Source organism: Ictidomys tridecemlineatus, chromosome 6, assembly GCF_052094955.1.
Source record: "Ictidomys tridecemlineatus isolate mIctTri1 chromosome 6, mIctTri1.hap1, whole genome shotgun sequence".
NCBI classification, from domain to species: domain Eukaryota; kingdom Metazoa; phylum Chordata; class Mammalia; order Rodentia; family Sciuridae; genus Ictidomys; species Ictidomys tridecemlineatus.
Window position 1 is genome coordinate 119963986 of NC_135482.1, and position 17953 is coordinate 119981938.

Here is a 17953-nt window from a genome sequence, read left to right on the forward strand (position 1 = left end):
GGAAAAGGCCTATTCTTCTGAGGGAATGTCTTGCAAAATACAGTACCCATAACTATTTTAAGTGTTCTTTTTAGAACAGTAAAATTCAAGTATTTTTATTTTAGAACTGCATCATTATAAGATTTAGTTTGTTGCCTTGGGTTTGAAAGTCAGCCCAAGGCGAAAATTGCTTAAGATCTATTTCCCAGGAGACATACAGACTTGTAATAAATCTTCTCCTGTCATTCTTTCAGGAGATATAAATAAGGATTGAAGGTCAAAATTACAGTGCAGCTAGAACTAGATTAGTTTTGGCAGCTTTAGGTTATTTGGGAATTTTTCTTATTTTTCAGCTTTAATGCTTCTCAGTTATGTCTAGACAAAAACATTGATGTGGGAGGTAGAGATGGGTCTGATTCTAGCCTAACCACCTTGCACAGGTGACCTTAGACCAGTCACTACACTTGTCACTTGTCTGTTCATTTATTACTTAAAAAATTAAGCATTTAGAAACTAAAAATTAACAATTCATCCAAACCTGCTTCAAAAGTTTTGTTAGTCAAGTTTATAGTATTCGTGAACTTTTTTCTAATGGAAATTAGACCTCTATCACCTATCAAAATGTTTATTTATTTATTGAGCCCAGGACCGCATGCAAACTAAACACTCTACCATAGAGCCACCCCCTCTCCAAAGTGTTTAATGTCCAACCTCATGGAACCCAAAGCCTTCTACCCTCTCTTTCTTTAAGCCCTCAATAGGCCCATGATAATACATAAGCATTTTAAAATATTTTTGTTTTAAATCTCAGATCATCTTAGTTTGTTAGAAAAAAACCACTAACAATCGAGTAGAAAATAAAAGATATTATTACCTGTGAACTTAGGCCTAACATTATCTCTGTGGACTGAGGCAGCATTTTTAATATATTGATTATGTATCATCTGTATACTGATTGTAGCAAAACAGTGGGTTGAAACATGCTGATATCCAGTTATTTCTCCATTATAGATATGAATGGAGATTTAGTGCTTGCTGTCACATATAGCTTGGGGTAGAATGGGATCAGGCTGGAAAATGGGAGCTGCTGACTCATAGCCTGGGCTGCTTTAGTGCTTGGCTTTGTGCCTCTGTAGTATTTTCTCAAATTAGATGCCCATACCTCAACAAGTTGTTTTTCTATCTTATTTTTTAGTTATAGTTGGACACAATACCTGTATTTTATTTATTTATTTTTATGGTGCTGAGGATCGAACCCAGGGCCTTGTACTCTACTGCTGAGCCACAACCCCAGCCCCTTCAACAAGTTTTATATAATTAGTCCGAACATGTCCTCAGTGGACATCAATGATAGGAGTTCTTTAGGGAGGAGTTGAATTATTACCATAACAAGGATTTATAACAGAAAATGTCTTAACTTTTAATATTTATGCATCTTCTAAAATAATAAACTTCCTGAATAGCCATAAATACAAGAAGGTATTTTATCATAGAGGGTTGGCTCTGTAAGAATATGATGCCAAACTTATAGCATTAATAAATTAGGCTAGTGAGATTATGAAGTAAAATAGAAATGGTCTGGCAAGTTTATGAGGTTACATGCTTACAAGTTAAGCTCACGGAAAAATATTCAGAGAATTCAGGTGGTGCAAAGTATGTTAAAGCATTTGTATTTTCTAAAATATTTTCTAGTTGGGCTTGGTGGTATACTCCTATGATCCCAGCAACTCTAGAGGCTGAGGCAGGAGGCCAGCCTCAGCGACTTAGTAAGGCCCTTTCTCAAAAAAGGGGTTTGCGGCACTGAGGATGTGGCTCAGTGGTTAAGCACCTCTGGGTTCAATCCCTAGTACCAAAAAACAAAAAAAATAGTTAAATAAAATAAAAAATCTTTTCAAAATGTTGTGCTCTGTTGATATAATAGAAAAGCTGTTATTTTTTGTTTCGGTTATTTTGTTCGTATGTATGATCAACCAACATTGTAGTTTTTGTTTGTCCCAAGAATACAGTCAACTTATTCCTCTCTTTAAAGTGTACGCTGTGGCTAGCTGGCACAGTGCTTGGCATTCATATGAAGAGCCCAGTAAGTTAGTTATTACTAGGTGACAATGTGATCTATCACCTAGGACAGAGCATATTAAAGAAGGAATAGGGCACTATTACTTGTCACACAAAGACAGTGGTCTTGGGCTGAGGTTATAGCTCAGCGGCAGAGCGCTTGCCTTGCACATGTAAGGCACTGGGTTTAATCCTCAGCACCACATGAAAATAAATAAAGATATTAAAAAAAAGACAGTGGTCTTAATTTAGGACTATTGGGCCTATATCTGCATGTGGTCATGAGCTATGATGGACTTTAAGAATCCAAATGTTTTAGGTTCAGGGATCTGAATTTATTCTGTTGAATTGATACATTTCATAAGTTGATTAAATAATTGTTACCTCATTGAATCTTTAGCTAATTTGGTACAGAGGTGTTTTTATTCTCATTTTACAAATGAGAAAACAGAATACTGGGAGACTTCTTGCAAATGAGTAGCAATAGAAAATCCAAGACAGGTCCAGTCCTCTGTCTTTCACACATTGCCAATTCTTATGGGCAGTTTTTCTACTTGTGGATTCACATTATCTCGTTTTGCTCACCTTTGTTTTTCAAGTCATTATAATAGTTATGTTTTTCTTAGTCAGGGCATCTCAAACTTGACCATGCATGAAATCACCTGGGGTTCTGGTCAAAACATAGATTCTAATTTAGTGGATATGACATGGGGCCAAGGTCTTGTCTACGAAGTTCCCATAGATGCTGATGCTGCTGGTCTCTACTTGGCTTTAGGCTTCATAGAGTTGGATAGTTATTATTATTATAATTATAGTTAGGCCAAAAATATCTGTGATTCTGAGTAAGAAACCAGACTTTACCTTCTTGACATGAGAAAGGGTCAGTTTTATGGTCTTTCATCACCCCATTTTGACCATAATTGTATTCTGACATTAAAAGAGAGAAGAAAGAAAAAAAAAATGAACTGTAAGGCAGTCTTTATTCAAAGGGATCATCTACACTGGGGTTTTATGGTAAGGCAGCAGATCCTACTCAACTCTGAATTCAACAAAAGTAGGGATTTATAATCAAGGAGCAAGATGGCAATGTCAATGGATAAGAGAGATTAAAGAGGATTCTAGCTAAACAAATTTAATAGATTGCTCGGTGACAGCAGACAAGGTGATCAGACATCACTGGGGCGATGGTGCAGATGAAGAGGAACCTGATGACATACTGAAGATGATCAGATTTTGAGATTCTGGCTAAACTGACTGCTATGGCTTGGATATGATTTGAGTGTGTTCCTCATGGGTTTGTGTGTTGGAAGCTGAGCACTAGAGTGGCATGTTGAGGTGGTGGAACTTGTGGGGAGGTAGGGCTTTACTGGAAGGTAGTTAGTTAGGTCCTTGGGGGTACTGCCCTGAGAAGGGATTAACAGAGTCCTTACAGGACTGATTAGTTCCTATGAGAGCAGGTGTTAGATTCTGTAAACAAGTCAAAATAACACCTGGTATTTTGCCAGGGGAATGTTAGAGTTCTTAAACAAGTCTGGATGGTGCCTGGCAAAATGCCAGAGGGAGTGGTTTGAGAAGTAACAAAAGCTAGTCATTAAGTGTGGAGATTCCTTATTGGTTGACTGATGTATCTAGTTTATGCTAATTAAGATAAGCTGTGCAAAATGTATAAATAGCTCTGTTGTCCTACAATAAACTGCTCCCATTCCTGCTGTATCAAGGACACCCGCGCCACCCCCGGTTATTTTGCCCAGCCAGCTGGACTGCGGCAAGCAGGCTGTCATAAAAAAGCAAGAGTGGCCTGTCTCTGGCTTCCTGTCTCTCCATGTATTCTCTTCTGCACCCACTCCCACCATTGTTGTGCCATCTGCCAAAAGGCCTCCACCAATCAGATGGAGCTGCCTAGTCTTGGACTTTCAGACTCTTTTGGCTCTGTGATCTAAATAAATCAGTTTTCTTTATAGAACACCCAGCTTCAGTTTTTTGTTACAACAACAGCAAAGACTTAGCAGGTCTCTTCTAAAACTGAGTCAGGACCTAATCTGAGAAGAGAGTTGGGAGGAACTTCAGTAGAGTTTGGTTAAAGAGATATTGTTTGTTATTCTTCTCAAGGTACCTAGGATAATAGCTTATACTGAGAATTTTATTGAACAAATGGATGAATAGTTGGTACTTTAGCGTATTTACATTTTTGCATTTCATTTTACCATTTTATTTCCTTTGAAATTATATTACATACATTTCTAACCCTCATTGCTGTTTGTTGACTCTCTGCATTATTTAAATTAAGGTGCAAAATCCTCACAAATTAACTTAAATGATTAGAGTTGGCATATTTAAACATTGTAATTAGTACAGTTTGATGCTTTCTGTCAAAAAGTTAAGCCCTAGAGGAAAGAGAGGCTTAAATCGTCTTCTTTTGTTTCTTGAGCCTATAGGAACTAGCATAATAAAAATGGCTTTTTTCCCCCAATAGTATTTTGAAAAATAACAAGGTCTGCTAGAATATAAGTTCCTTGAGAACTGGGATTTTTATCTGTTTTGTTCACTCATTTACCAACTGTATCAGTCACATAATGGACTGTCAGTCAGCAAATATTTGTTGAGTGAACTTTCTTTAGGCTAAAACCCATTGACTCCCTTCCTTGAGAGTACTAAAGCATGCTGTCTTATCATGAATGCTGCATTGGAAGTTCTTCATAATAGTTTTTAATGTCTAATTCTTGACTTAAAGGGGTGGCTCACTCTTTATACAGGTTTTTTGCCTTTGCTTTTTTAAAAGCCCAAAATGGTATTACTTAGGAAGATCTACACTGATGAGGATTTTCCCACCCACTCAGGATGTAGAAAGTTCAAAGGGCACAGCTGTCAACCTAAGTACAGAAAAAGACAGATCAAATCCTAACTCTTCTTGAACCCATGGAGAGCTGAGGTCACCAGGTCTTTTATTTTATTTTATTTTATTTTGTTTTAATTGTTGGTTGTTCAAAACATTACATAGTTCTTGATATATCATATTTCACACTTTGATTCAAGTGGGTTATGAACTCCCATTTTTACCCCGTATACAGATTGCAGAATCACATCAGTTACACTTCCATTGATTTACATATTGCCATACTAGTGTCTGTTGTATTCTGCTGCCTTTCCTCTCCTCTACTATCCCCCCTCCCCTCCCCTTCCCTCTCCTCTTCTCTCTCTACCCCCTCTACTGTAATTCATTTCTCCCCCTTGTATTATTTTTCCCTTTCCCCTCACTTCCTCTTGTATGTAATTTTGTATAACCCTGAGGGTCTCCTTCCATTTCCATGCAGTTTCCCTTCTCTCTCCCTTTCCCTCCCACCTCTCATCCCTGTTTAATGTTAATCATTTTCTCATGGTCTTTGTCCTTACTTTGTTCTTAGTTACTCTCCTTATATCAAAGAAGACATTTGGCATTTGTTTTTTAGGGATTAGCTGGCTTCACTTAGCATAATCTGCTCTAATGCCATCCATTTCCCTCCAAATTCTATGATTTTGTCATTTTTTAATCAGAGTAATACTCCATTGTATATAAATGCCACATTTTTTTTATCCATTCGTCTATTAAAGGGCATCTAGGTTGGTTCCACAGTCTTGCTATTGTGAATTGTGCTGCTATGAACATCGATGTAGCAGTGTCCCTGTAGCATGCTCTTTTTAGGTCTTTAGGGAATAGACCGAGAAGGGGAATAGCTGGGTCAAATGGTGGATCCATTCCCAGCTTTCCAAGAAATCTCCATACTGCTTTCCAAATTGGCTGCACCAATTTGCAGTCCCACCAACAATGAACAAGTGTACCCTTTTCCCCACATCCTTGCCAACACTTGTTGTTGTTTGACTTATAGTTGTCTGAATCTAAGGAGACACAGATTGGCTTGCCTGCTGTAGAACACTGAGTGATAGATCTGACTGCCAAACAAGGGGTCAGAAAAATCGGGTAACACAGATTGTTAGAAGCCAGTTGTAGACTGGCTATCAGTCTGGTATTTTCAAGGGCTCTGATACAGGGGAAATTTGCCCTCACTCATACTCTATTTTCTATATACCTCTACCAGGTGCTTGTGAAAACTACTGGGAGTAGGGTGAGAGGCCAGGTGGAGTGTGCAGGCCTAGAGGAGGTACTTCAGGAGCAGCACAGAACCCTGCACTCCCCTCAAAGATGACTCATTGAACAGAATCAGTCTTAGAGAATTTAAAAGAGCAGATAATTAAAATAGCTATTGGACAGGTATTGAAAGAACTCTTTTAAAGGAAATTATCCCCTGTACTTAAAAAAAAAAAAAAAGTAATGTGGCTAAGATGAGGAACATATGTAAAAAGATGGGGAGAAGAGAAGGAATATGAGAGAGTTAGTCAAATGAAAATGCAAGAAATAAAGCCCCAGTTCACATATGATCACTTCCTTTGAGGAATATGTAGCATTTTGATACATTAGTAGGATTCTTTTGAATCTTTAACAAGTGTGGCAGTATCTAGATCTATACACTTGACACAGCTGATGAAAAAAGCATTGAATTTAAAGACAGGTCAATAGAAATCACCCCAATTGAAATACATAGGGAGAAAAGGAGTTGGTGAATAAAAGATAAAGAGGAAGCAGAGCATCCAAGAACCTTGGGACAATCTCAACCAGTGTAACATATAAGCAATTTGAGTTCCAGAAAGGAGAAGAGAGAACAAGTTGGAAGAATTATTTGAAGGAATAGTAGCTGATAATTTTCCAAAAATAATAAAAATCAAACCAGAAATCCAAGAAGCTTCAAGAAACCAAGCAGGATAAATGACAAAAATAATATACCTAGATACAATACACTGTGATCAAATTGCTGGAAACCAAATAAAAAGAGAAAACCTTGAATGCAATCTGAGGAGGGAAAAAGACATTACAAACAAATCTAAGAAATATAGTCAACATTTCTTCAAACTATGCAGCTCCAAACTCTAGAACCATTGCATGGAATATATTTGATTAAAATACCATCAGAAGCATAACATTTTCTGAGTAGTACCAACCAGTCTTTTAGAAAATGTGAACTGGAACCTACAGATGAAAAACTGACTCATTGTTTGATAATCAGTTGTACTTACAGTGAAAAAATATTTTTAAAAAATGAGTTAATGACCAGATTTTGTGGCAGATATTAAAATATAGACTGTATATTAATTAAATTAGATTTTTTTCCCCAAAAACCTTAATCACCAGTTTGGAGAAAGTATCCCCCTCTAAAACTGTGTAGTTTGGTTAAAAATATGTGGCTATCTTTTGGGGTAAAATTGGGAGTTCATAACCCACTTCAATCTAATGTATGAAATATGATATGTCAAGAGCTTTGTAATGTTGTGAACAACCAATTAAAAAAATAAAAGGAAAGTAAAAAAATATATATATGTGGCTATTTTAGCCAGGTACTGAGGTGCATGCTTGTATTTCCAGCCACTCGAGGCTAAGGCAGGATGATTGCAAATTCGAGGCCAGCCTCTGCAATTTAGCAAGACCCTGTCTCAAAATAAAAAGAACTGGGATTAATGTGGCTATTTTATAAATAAAAAGAAATATAACATATAAGCAGGAAACTATAAAAGTACATTTCTTATTTAGAACCTGTTAGGTGCTAAAGAAAGAGAACTATTTAGCTATCATTCCTGTCTCCTAAGAACTTGTAAATCTAAAACAGACTACATTTACAGAATATGTAGACAAAATAGTAAAATGTAAATTAAGTTTGTCAGTCAATGATTATTGTATTATATAAGATGGTAGAAATAATAAGTAGCACTATCTACCTTTTTTTATTTAGCGCCTACTCTATGTTAAACTTGACATACTGAGTTTTTAAAATATATTATCTTGTTTGATTCTCATCTAATCCCATGAAAAGATAATATTAACATTTAGCATATGAGGAAATGTAGCTTAGAGAGAAGTTCAGTAAATTGCCCAACATGAAGCCAGCCACTAAGCTGATAAGTTGTACAGGATTCAAGCTTAGTTTGGTCTGGCTTCAGAACCTACACTCTTTCCTTTATGTTGCAGTGAAGCACAGTAGTAGGTTTCACATCTACACAGGTGTTGGCTTTGAAGCAGACTACAGTATCAGTTCTACATTGACAAGTCTAAGAAGGGGTCATGGAAATATTTCTGGATAACTGGATAATGGAAATTGACCATTTCTGTGGTCAGGAGTTTGGCTGTTTCCAAATGAGAAAATAGAATACTGGGAGACTTCTTACAAATGAGTAGCAATATAAAATCCAATCATTTCCAGCATTCTTAATAGACCCAAAGAACTCTCCAGACCTGACATTTTTTATACATTCTTTAACATAATTAGTTAATATGAGCTTTATTCTTGATTTACAGCATTCCTAATATGCTAGTAGGATTTTAAAAAAAAATCTTTAACAAGTAGGGGAGTGTCTAGATCCTAAGAAGAACTAAGCAATTATATGTCATTATATTTGAATTTAGAGATGAGCGGGAAGCAGGTATTTTCTATCTTGGTAATTATCAAGATTGAAGTAGAATCTGGTAAAACATGCAACTGATTATGTGATGACATAATTTATTCCACAGACTTTGGCAAATTTTCATTTTAGTGAATGCTATATTATTCAATGTTCTAGTGTTTAAAATGTAGTTTCATTTATATCTAGTTGCTTATTACCTGTAATTTGAGATGTGATCATTATCTGTTTCTTCAGTATATCATATGTGAGAATCTTGAATTTAGGAGACAATAATATGAAACATCTGCACTATTCTGTGAATATAACCACTTTTGGAATTATAGCCTGAATTATTTCAATATTGGTTATCATGTCTTACTGATAAAGTGAAATTTGCAGAATAATATTTGACCAGGAAACTTTTCTAAATTGAAGCTTATTTTTTTAACTTGTCAATAATGTTTATTTAGTAATAATTTTTAAAAATTTGCATATAACTTAAAATTAGTTTGTTATTTAAGTTGATTTTGTTTTAAATTTGTTATTTTATTTTAAAAAGGAAATATTTTCTAAGAGAATAAGTATATAACTCTTGCATCATGAGCTGAAATACATTTATTCCAGCCAACTAACAACCAAACTACATTTTATAAAAAGAATTTTAAGAATTAGAGCCAACTTGAATTAGTTTCCAATTTACACTTTACTTCATGTAAATGTATCATTTAAGATATAGTTTGATGAGTTAATGATTCTGTCTGAATTCTAGGATTTCATTTCTATCCATTTTAAAAATATTTTTTGATAAATGTTCTTTGTACTTATTACAGTATATATAGTAGGTCTTAGATATATAACTTTTAGATTTGTTTGTTTTTTACATTTTACACTTTGAAATAATCATAGGTACAAGACAGGCCCCCATATCCCTTTACTCAGTAACATTTTATTTAACCCCATGTGGGTTTTTTTTAAATCGTAACTTTTGATAAATTGTTTTTAGTTGTTCTTATGCTTGTGTGTGCTCTTCTTCACATATTTTGTTTTATTGCAAACCTGGCAGGGAAGGGATTAAACCTCACTGAGTCTGTACTGGAATGTTTGCCCTTTCTATAAAGGTTTGAACCTTGAGGATGTTGTCCTCCAAATAAATGAGCTACTTCAGAAAGGAACGGAAAGGGGAATGTTGCCTTTGGCTTGTAGAGCTAAGACTTGGCATTTCCGGTAATTGTCTACAGAGCAAAGAGCTGAGTCTTTCACGCAGGCTAAGTGCAGCTGTGGGCCAAGCAGCTGGCCTGCCTGTCCTCCCCTCCCAGTCCACACTTTTGCCTTTACAGGATGCCTTTCAATTGCCCTTCTACTTCTCCCTTTCTTTATCCACCTCTGGTGCCCCCATATCCTGATCAGGGCCTTCGGTGGGGGCAGCTTGCTTCTGCCAAAACACACCTCAGTGCAAAGAGGTGTCACTGCAGTGGATTGGTGTGTGTGACACCTGCAAAATTTTGCCTCATCTCTTTAACCCTCAGACTCCCACTCCCTCCCAGCCACTTCCTCTGGGCTCAGGGAGAGTTAATGCCAAAGGGGGACCTTCTGGGTCTCCTCCCACCTGCTCTTCTCACTGAGCTATTCTTTTCCCTGTCATCTGTACTGCTTTCCTTCCTGCCTTCTCAAGAGCTCACCTCATGCTCTTCTTTCTACAGCTTGAGCTTTTGTCCCCTCTAAGGGCCATCAGCATTTTTTTTCTTAAGCCAGCGTAAGCATTTCCTAACCTTAAACAAAAATTTCTCCTTCTGCCCAACCTTCCCAACTGCTGCTGCTTCCCTCCCTCCCTGTGCACTTCTTGGCCACTTCCAAAAACAGGCCAGGTGGTGTGTGCTCACCTTCTGTCTCTCCCCATTCCTCCTCTTCAGTTCATGGGAACTTAGCTACCGAGAGCATCAGTGCGGATGCTAAGCATTGTCTGCTAACTGTAGTCTTCTAAGGGATTTTCCTAATCCATTCCTGCCTTCATCCTGTTCAGCATCTACTTTGTAGCCAGAGAAATTTTAGAACACAAAACTGACCCCACAAAGTCTTTACTTAAAATTCCCCAGTGGTTTCCCATGGAGTGATGCCTGAGGGTGGAGCCAGGGCTCTTGGTTGGCTTGCCTGGGGGTTGCTGAATGGATTGATCCATCTGGGCTCCCTCTTTCATTCCTTGGGCTCTTTTCCACCTTCTTCCAGAAGCCCTGCTCTTTTCTGACTTTTGAATCTGTTGTTTCTTCTGCTTAAATTGCTTCTTTCTCCCTCCCACTCATCCGTCTCTTGTCCAGCTAACACCCATTTCATTTTGCAGTGTTTTACTTCTATGTCATCTCCCCAGTCGTGGCTCTCATGCTGTCCTGAAGCACTGTACCTTCTTAGCACTCATTGTTGTTAGTAATTGAAATAGGTGCTTATATGGAGAAGCTAACCAGGAAGCTCTTGGGCAGGTATCCTCTCTATTACTCACCATTTTTGGTCCCTCATGCCTAATGCAGTAGCACTTACAGTGATCTTTATGGCTGTTAGTTAAATGAGAAACTGTCATCCTTTCACATATACTTGTGTTGTGAAAATAAAACTATTAAAACTTTGCGAAGCATGAAATATCTCCTAGGTGTAGCGTGAATCCTGTCAACATAAGCTGTCATATAAAGTAAGGTTTAAAGAACCTGAACATTTTGCTACAAGCAGTTGGCAGGTGTGACTTAATTAAATCTTGACTTTAAAAAATCCCCATTTGAGGAAATTTTTCTTTCATACCAGATGGGTATCAGAAAGCCCCAGGCCTTTGACCTGTACCACAATTTACACTACATAATTTGTTTCAGTTTGTATTTTAACTCTAAAATCATCTTTTCTTCCTGGTTTGCTTTTCTTTCTTTTTAAATTTTATTTTAATTTGTTATATATGACAGCAGAATGCATTACAATTCATAGTACACATATAGAGCACAGTTTTTCACGTCTCTGGTTGTACACAAAGTAGAATCACACTACTCATGTTTTCATACATGTATTTAGGGTAATGATGTCCTCATTCCACCCTCTTTCCTACCCCCATGTCCCCTCCCTTTCCCTCCTTCCCCCCTTGCCCTATCTAGAGTTCATCTAATCCTCCCATGCCACCCGCCCCAACCACATTATGAATCATGGTTTGCTTTTCTTATAAAATGGAATGAGAACAGGAAAGGCTGCAGATTTGGTCTGAGCCACCATCAAACTTTCACTTAAGAAGTGAATCACTGATGGTGATTATTGTATTCATCCATTCCTTCAGCCAACCTTTACTGAGTGGCTGCTGTGGGCCAGGCCCTGTTCTTTGCCCCAGGCATAGAGATGGCAGTGACTGATTCCCATTCTACATGTGGGTCTACGGTCTCATTCACAGGCCAATAATATAGACTGGACAAGTAGACTATGAGTCACCTGCTACCATCTCTTATATAAAGTTTCTCTTTAAAGGGGCTGTTAACTTAAATTTAAAATATAGTTGTATTAACTTAATTTACAATAGATTGTAAGTAGAGTTGTATGAAGTGGTAGCTTTCTTCAATAACCATCAATATTAATGATGTTAAAGATTGAGCAAAGTACTTATTCAGCTGCATTAGTAAGTTATTTCCAAGAGGATGTGTATGTTATAGGATTAGGCCTAATTAGTATCACAGAGAAAGCCTTACATCATATAGGGGCTTTGTACTGAGTGTCCAAGTTTTATAATTCTTTCAGGTTGGAAAAATAAGAATCTCCAATTTATTATCATGCCAATTTGTCAGGATATCAATTCAAGTTTAATACTACTGGCACCATGGATTATCATGGATTATTATTATTTCTTGACATTTTAATCTTTTAGTCCAATAGTCAGTTATTTTGTGCACTTAAAAGTCAAGAGAGCACTTGAACAGACTCTCATGGAAACAAAGGAACAGAAAAAGTATCCCTGTGGGGTTTTAAATAGATTGTAAAGATCAGTGCCAATATCATTTCTCCCTTTAATCCTGCTTTTTCATGTGCAAACCCTTATTTGACAGTTTGAAATTAAATGGAATGTCTTCATCTGTGCCATCAGCTAAAATATTTTAAAGTTATTGAAAACTATAATGAGATTCTGTTTTTCGTTTTCAACATAATGTTATTTTTAAATTTCCTGACTCAAAAACGTACATAATACAGTGACTTGTTAAGCAGTTTACTCACATATATCTTCTTTTATTTTATTAAGCCATTGCCAAAAAATATGGTGTCTCGTCTCTGTGAATCTAAGAAGGTTTGTGCTGCTGCCGATATGCAACTTCAGGTGTGTATGCAACTTTGTTCCAAAGTTTTCCAGAGTCATTATCCCCTATAAAGATAGAACTTTAAATTCTTGCCAGTGCTACACATTTATTATAATAATTATGCTTCTAAGACATCTTTCATCTAAGTTCAAAGAAGTTGGCCAAAATTGACTCTTCAATCCTTGCACTGTCCTTACAAGGTAGGTGTTACATAAGGTTTTTTTCCATTTTTAGCTGGAAAATCAAAGCCTAGAAGGACTATAAACTCTAAATCAGACATTTCAAATAGCCAAGTTAGGGCTCAAACTCAATCATATATATTCTTACTCATTTGGTATCTTTATCTAAACTTGGTGGTTTTAGATGGGAAATTTAAACTGTAATTATTGTTAATTTTAGATAATATTCAAAACTAATTTCCCAGGTTCCCGAATAAAGAAAAATTTTATGAACCATGTGTGCCAGGTCTGCATGATACCAGATGTTTAGATATTTGTAACTACTGAGATTGTTTATGGAGTTCTTTTTTTTTTTTTTTTTTTTTTTATTGGTTGTTCAAAACATTACAGAGCTCAAGACATATCATCTTTCATACATTCGACTCAATTGGGTTTTGAACTCCCCAAATACATAATACAGACTCACTTCTGTTACATACTCACATTTTTACATAATGGCATATTAGTGACTGTTGTATTCTGCTACCTTTCCTATCCTCTACTATCCCCCCTCCCCTCCCCTCCCCTCCCAACATCCCTCTCTACCTCCTCTGCTGTTGTTCAATTCTCTCCCCTTTTTTTCCCCCCACCCCCTTGCCCCTCATAACCTCTTATTATTTTGTGTATCACTGAAGGTCTCCTACCAGTTTATGGAGTTCTTACTGTTTTCATCAGATCTTGAGAGTTGTGTCACCACAGCCTAAACACCAATCTTTTATCTTACACAATATTAATTTTATAATGATCCACTTGCCTGTTTAAGAGTGAAAACACTATTTGTTTTATAGTTTTATAAAATTTAGTCTTAGAAGGTAACAAGTGAGCTCTATTTTTGTTATACCTTAAAATATATATTTCAGGGCCAGAGGTATAGCTCATTGGTAAAAGCACTTGCACAAATGATAGAGCATACACAAGGCCCTGGGTTGGAATCCTAGCACTTCAGAAAAAAAAGAAATGTGTGTGTGTGTGTGTGTGTGTATGTACACACACATATAAAATGCTGTTAGCAAAGCTATGAATTTATATTTGATTGATGTTATTTCATGTCTATATTTGTCAGTATAATTAAAAAAGGATTTCTGAGTTATTTTTAAAAATTAATATTACTTGGCAAAAAACTTGATTTGCTGGTATATGTATGAGGAGACCTGCCTTTTTCTAAAAGTCTGTGTTATAGCTTTCTTTTTGGAATAGTTATTCTAATGATCTTCCTTTAAGATGAAAAAAATCTTTCCTTCCTTTCACTCTCCAAAAAGATTAGCCAGAGACAGAGAAAGAGGGGGAAATTCTTGCCAGTAGAGATACTCGTATCCAGTTTTCACATTATGCTTATAATATGAAGTCAAACAAAGATGAAAAGGAAGTGAATCAGCTTTCTAAGGGGGAATAAACAGTATTTTTTAAATTGTGAATTTTTAAAAATCATGCATAATTTTAAAATAGGCTCTTTATTTTTCCATGGCTATAAGTTTCTTTAGCCTGCTGGGTTAGCAGATTGACTGATGTCTTCAGAATTATTTCATTTATCAGCCAATCAGCATGAAATATTATACATTTATTTTGCTAATTTTGAACTTATAGTTCAAAAAAGGCATTCTATGTTTATATCATTTGTTAAAGGCATAATTGAAGAAATGAAACTCTTACATTTTGACTTGTCTATAGATTGAGACCAAAACCACCTCAGTTCAGGTTATAATTAAGTTTTAATTCCTAATAATTTACTGAGAAGAATAGGTAAGACATAGATGAGTAATTTCAGCTTCTTTGATTATTCATTATTACTCATTATAGAATATAGAATTGAAAGAGCTGTTTTTAGCTATATGTTTAGATTACCAGTTAGAGGAAAGCAATATTTATATTTAGGAAATGTCTATATTTTTAGGGAAGGTTTTAACTTGGCTTTATAATTTAGAACCATAATGCTACATCTAGATTAAGCCAGAAGCTAGAGGTCATTTAAATTTTTTCTTTTATCCAGACTAATCCTCACTTCTTTCAAGTCAACAGCTGCACATTCTCTACAAATTCTACTTCTGAATCAGAAAGATACATATCAGAGGCATAATTGCATGTCAAAGTTTTTCCTTTAAATAAAGCATTTTCACCTTTCTTGTATCAGGTAAATTCCAAACCATGTTAAGATTGAAGTGAAATGTTGGCAGCAAAAATACCCTTTATCTTTACTTTGGATTTTCTATGCAAAATTTAGTTTTCAGTACTTTGAAAACACAGAGTTCATATTCAGACTTTCTTTGATGTTTTATTCTTCTATTATGTTTCAATGACCTATGTCCTCTATTCAGAGGTGAATGATCCTGCTGTCCTGGCCCCACATTGAGCCAGAATTGCCCAAACGTGGCAGCTGCTTCCTTCATACTTCTGACACCAGGGGTGCAGTCTCATGTGGCCCTCACTCCAGACTCCAACAGCTGCATCAGGATTCTTTATAACACCTGTACTCACCATGTGCTAGATGACTGTGCCTACCAACTTCATCCCACCTACTTAGTGTTCCTTAATCTCCAGTCACAAGACTACAGTTCTGTTCATTTAACTTTTCCTATTTGGGATCTATCTGAATTTTAGAAAGAAACCAAACATGATTTGTTAGATCTTAGGTGTCACAAGTTGTCACTCTTCTTTTTTTTCCTTCATATTTCTAATTTCATATATAATGACAAAGTTTCACTTTTGTGGCCACAAATTTTAACTTGCAGCATTACACATAAAGAGTACTTGTGGATAAATTTCAAAAGTCTTTAATATCCTTAATCATGAAAAGGTTGAGAACATTTCTTTTAATCTTCGACATGGTCATAACTGTGGTACAGAGTGTATCTCAAATCATGTATGTTTATTTTTTAAAATATTTATTTTTTAGTTGTAGTTGGACATAATGCCTTTATTTATTTATTTTTATGTGGTGCTGAGGATCGAACCCAGGGCTTCGAACTTGCTAGGCGAGTGCTCTACCGCTGAGCCACAACCCCAGCCCTCATATATGTTTATATTTCTGAACATTTTCAACTATAGTTTATACTTATTATTCTCGTTCTCTCATGACATCTTTGGTTGACCCCCTTCTTTCTTTTTTAACCTTTTACGTATTTTATTAATACATTTTAGTTGTACATAATGATGGGATTCATTGTTATGTATTTGTACATGCAGAAGATATCAACAATATAATTTGGCCACTATCACTTCCTAGCACTTCACCCCTCCCTCCCCACCTCTCATCCCCTGGATCCTTTCCTTTGGTTTTCTTGAGATTCCACCTGCCTCCTCTTTTTTTTTTTTTTCTTTTTTCCTCTCTAGTTTCCGTGTATGAGAGAAAATATATTACCTTTGACTTTCTGTGTTTAGCTTATTTCACTTAACAAAATGGTCTCTAGTTCCATCCATTTTCCTGCACGTGGCATAATTTCAGTTTTCTTTATGGCTGTGTGAAACTCCATTGTGTATATATACCACATTTTATTTATCTGTTCATCCATTGATAGACGCCTACACTGGTTTCATAGTTTGGCTATTGTGAATTATGCTGCTATAAACATGGATATACATGTATCATTGTAGTATGATGACTTTAATTCTTTAGGATAAATACCAAGGAGTGGTATAACTAGGTCATTTCGTGGTTCTATGCCTAGACTTTTGAGGCACCTCCATACTGATTTTCATAGTGGTTGTTCTATTTATAATCCCACTAACAGTATAAAAAGTATTCCTTTTTTCTCCACATTCTCTCCAGCATTTATTTTTGTTTGCATTTTTTGATGGATATAAGATGAAATTTCAGTGTACTCTTGATTTTCATTTCCCTAATTGCTAATGTGCTAATGATGTTGAACATTTTTCATATTTTTGTTGGCTATTTCTATTTCTTCTTTTGAAAAGTTTCTGTTTCATTTATTTGCCCATTCATTATTTAGGTAATTTGATTTTCTGGTGTTAAGTTATTTTGAGTTCTTTATATATTCTAGATATTAATCCTCTGTCAGAAAAGTAGTGGGCAAAGTTCTTTTCTCATTCCATGGGTTATCTCTTTACATTCTTAATTCTTACCTTTGCTGTGCAGAAGCTTTTTAATTTGATGCTGTTCCATTAATTAACTCTTGGCATTATTTCCTAAGTGTTAGGTATCCTATTGAGAAAGTCATTGCCTATTCCTATATGCTAGAGTATTGATCCTTCATTTTCTTCTAGGAATTGCATAGTTTCTGGTCTAATTCCTAGGTTTTTGATCCATTTCAAGTTGATTTTTGTGCGGGGTGAGAGATGAGAATCTAGTTTCATTCTTCTACATATGGATAATCATATTTCCCAGCACCATCTAAATGTTAAAAAGGCTGTCTTTTCTCCAATGTGTGTTTTTGGCATCTTTGTCAAGAATCAGATGACAATAGATGTGGATTTGTCTCTGTATCTCCTTCTCTGTACCACTGGTCTATGTGTCTGTTTTTATGCCAGTATCATGCAGTTTTTGTTATTATTGCTCTGTAGTATAATTTGAAACCAGATACTGTGATGCCTCCAGCATTAGTTTTTTGGCTTAAGATTGCTTTGACTATTCTAGGTCTTTGATTCTTCCAAATGAATTTTAGGCCATTTTTTTTCTAGTTCTGTGAAGAATGTCATTGGTATTTTGATGGGGACTGCATTGAATCTATATATTGTTTTTGGTAGTATGGCAATTTTAACAACATTAATTCTGCCTCTCCATGAACATGAAAGGTCTTTCCATATTCTTTTGTCTTCAAGTTCTTTTTTCAATGTTCTATATTTTTATTGTAGAGGTCTTTCACTTCCTTGGTTAGATTTATTCCTAGGTTGGTTTTGAGGGTGGTTTTAAGGCTATTGTGAATGGAATTTTTTTATTGATTTTTTTTTTCAACAGATTTATTATTGGTGTATAGAAAA

At 35.8% G+C, this 17953-nt stretch overlaps 1 protein-coding gene across 1 annotated transcript in view; it reads left to right on the plus strand.

Moving 5' to 3' along the window:
* The window catches only part of Mipep (mitochondrial intermediate peptidase), a 144341-nt gene that overhangs the window by 61676 nt on the left and 64712 nt on the right, over positions 1-17953 (plus strand). The window contains exon 15 of the mRNA XM_005337580.4: positions 12749-12823. Coding sequence (XP_005337637.1) covers positions 12749-12823 — 75 coding nt within the window. The remainder of the gene's footprint in view (positions 1-12748; positions 12824-17953) is intronic.